At 53.1% G+C, this 3027-nt stretch overlaps 1 protein-coding gene across 1 annotated transcript; it reads right to left on the bottom strand.

The window, feature by feature from the left end:
• Nucleotides 1-1807: 1807 nt before the first annotated feature.
• LOC102576861 (olfactory receptor 2F1) lies at nt 1808-2771 on the bottom strand. Its single transcript, XM_019484812.2, has one exon. It carries the CDS (start codon nt 2769-2771, stop codon nt 1827-1829), a length of 945 nt encoding a protein of 314 aa, XP_019340357.1. The 3' UTR covers nt 1808-1826.
• Nucleotides 2772-3027: the final 256 nt, after the last annotated feature.

The following is a 3027-nucleotide window of genomic DNA, read 5'->3' as shown; positions in this document are numbered from 1 at the left end:
GCGGCGCTGCGCAACGGCGCACGCGCAGGACCCGGCGCGCGGGGTAGTGGGTGTCCGAACAGCCCCGCCCCCGCCCCGCGCCTCCTGCTGGGTTGCCGCGGCCTCTTCCTCCCGCCTCCCGAGGACACCTCGGGAACCCGGCTCTGAGATCTGTGGATCCAGCCTCCGCGTGCCCCGACCTCCTGCCCTTGCCCCTGCTGTGGCCACCATGCCCCTGCCCCGCTCCCCACAGCTGCCTGGGACATGTAGCCCCGCACCCCGCTGTGATTCTTGCTGCCTCTCCACGTGGAGCATGACGCCTTTTTCATTCGCCCCTCGTGTCACTTCTGTGCACGCGCCCTTGCTGGGGATCTTCGGGCCACGAGGGCAGAGAGACCCTGTAGGTGTGTCGATGCTGTTTCACCCAAGTAGGAAACTAGACTCAGACATGCTCTAGGCCCTGCTCAGGCCATATTCTCCTTCCGTCCTCCCCTCTCTTCCCTTTTCTCTCCCCACACATTGCCTGGGGTCCCAGGGGCCTCCGCACTGTTCTTATGCCATCAGGGCCTTCCCTAGGGGGGGCAAATCTTGGTGACCGCCCTGGGCGATATGGAGCCAAGCTGGCTTTGCATCCGGCCCCCCTCCCACCACTACCGCCTCCAGGCCCTGCACCCACAGTTGTCTCTGCATGCCATCCATCTCCCTTTCATCCAACAGACCCTGCTCCTGAAAGCCCCTTGTCCTGTTCTCTCTGTTGTCCGCTGTCTCCTCCTCCAGCCCCTGGCCCTTTGCTGGTGACACAAAAGGGAGCAGCGGCTGTGGAGCTGGGAAAAATGCATAAACCCAGATTCTGCGTCATCTGCACCCAGTGCCAGGGCAGGGTGCAGGGGATGCAAAGGGAGCACCCGCCTCAGTGCAGAGCCCGGGGGACAGGGGATTCACCCATGCAGCACTGAGTTGGCACCTAGCTCCCAGCCGTGCTCCCTGCAGCTGGCATTCATCAGGGAAGGGGTTTTCAACCTTTTTTAGTCTAAGTACCCACGGTGGCCGGATGCCAAGTAGGGGGACAGGAGGGGGGCAGCGCACGGCCGAACACCAGAGGGTAGAGGGGGAGTACGCAGCTGGACACGGAGCATGGAGGTGGGGACACTGTGTAGGCGGGCAGGGACAGAGTACCACCACCACCCCCCAGGAGCAGGGCCAGGGCAGGGCGGGGAAGCTCATTAGGCTGGGGTGAGGGCGGTGGTGCCCCTCTGCAGTGTGGGGAAGCTCACCAGGCTGGTGTGTAGCAGTGGTGGCCAACACATGCGAGCTTCCCCACCCCACAGAGGGACATCACTGTCCTCACTCCTGGGAGGCGGCGGTGCTCCGTCCCCAGCCACCCATGCATACCCCCTAGGACCGGTCTAAGTACCCCCAGGGGTACGCATACCCCCAGTTGACAATCCCTGGGTTAGAGCACGCAACTGAGGAAATGGGTGACCAGATCTGTTAGAAAATATGAAAAGCCATATAATTACCTGCAGTAAATAAAAGGAGACCAAGACAGGTGAGGAGGGTTTTGTAAAAGGATAATATATATTCTGGTGTGTTTCTCAGAGTTTACAAAAAGAGCTTGTAGAGAAGCAACACTTAATTGCAATATAATGATATTTTACACTTTTCCTTTCAATTCTATGGACACTCAGTTTAGTTCTGGACAGACAGTTCCACAATTGCATCTGTGTGTAAATGGGCCTATTTATTAATGATAATCATTCTCCAGTGTCATATTCCATGAATGTCATCTTCCCTTTGTCTTCCTTGATGACTATAGAGGAAAAATATCTAGAAGGAGACAGAAATATCTATCTTTTTTCAGAAGACAGCCCACTTCCCATGGCTTTGGCTAGGGCCTCCTTCACTTCCTTATTCCTTAGGCTGTATATGACAGGATTCAGCATGGGAGTGACCACAGCATAGAATAATGAAAACATCTTGTCTTGATTGGGTGACACACTGGCCCGGGGCCTCATGTAGGCAAAGATGGCTGTCCCATAGCACAGCATCACAACAGTGATGTGGGAGGTACAAGTGGAGAAGGTCTTGTACCTGCCCTCTGAGGAGCAAATACGCAGGATGGATGAAATGATGTAGATGTAGGACAGGATGATGAAGGAGCAGGGGATGATGAGGATCAGGACACTGGCCATCATGAGAATGATCTCGTTAACATAGGTGTTAGAGCAGGCTATCTTGATGAGTGCCACAGCTTCACAGGCAAAGTGGTTGATGATATTGAAGCCACAGAAGGGCAGCCGCATGGTAAAGGTGGTTTGCACCAAGGAGTTGAGAAAGCCACTGGCCCATGAAGCCACTGCCAGCTGGATACAAACCCTCCTGCTCATGGTGACAGTGTAATGGAGGGGGTTGCAAATGGCCACATAGCGATCATATGCCATAACAGCCAGGAGGATAAACTCAATGCTCCCTAGTGACAGGGAGACATAGAGTTGGGCTGTGCACCTGCTGAAAGAGATGGCTTTGTGCTGGGCCAGGAAGTGGACCAGCATCTGGGGGACCACACTGGATGTGTAGCAGATATCCAAGAAGGACAGGTTTCCAAGGAAGAAGTACATGGGAGTATCAAGACATGGGTCTATCCGGATGGTAACAATGATAACAATGTTTCCCACAAGAGTGATGACATACATACCTAAAAGGAGTGCAAAAAGCCAGAGCTGAGTGCCCCGATGGCTGGAGAGGCCCAGGATGATAAACTCAGTCACAGAAGTTTGGTTTTCTGACTCCATCTTATTGGTATGGTTTAACCTGTGAGTGCAGGGATATGGTCAATGATGTCATGGTTTTGAATAAACTGTCATAAGCTACTGAACTAGGACCATGAGAACAGACCCAAACCCTGTCAATGTCAGACTCTCATGTGGGAGCAGACTTTTCTTTGTCCAGTAAAAAATGATGATTCAATGACATTGAAACAAGTTACAAATTCATGTTCGCTTCTCAGAATTAAAAAAAATATTTACTATTGTATTTTTAAATTCAAAA

This window comes from Alligator mississippiensis, chromosome 5 (assembly GCF_030867095.1).
Source record: "Alligator mississippiensis isolate rAllMis1 chromosome 5, rAllMis1, whole genome shotgun sequence".
Taxonomy (NCBI): Eukaryota; Metazoa; Chordata; order Crocodylia; family Alligatoridae; genus Alligator; species Alligator mississippiensis.
The sequence above is the reverse complement of the archived record's forward strand: the minus strand, read 5'-3'. Positions and strand labels throughout refer to the sequence as shown.

Bases quoted from the DNA above. Each gene is read 5' to 3' on its own strand.
- LOC102576861 (XM_019484812.2), bottom strand. From the start codon at position 2,771: ATGGAGTCAGAAAACCAAACTTCTGTGACTGAGTTTATCATCCTGGGC.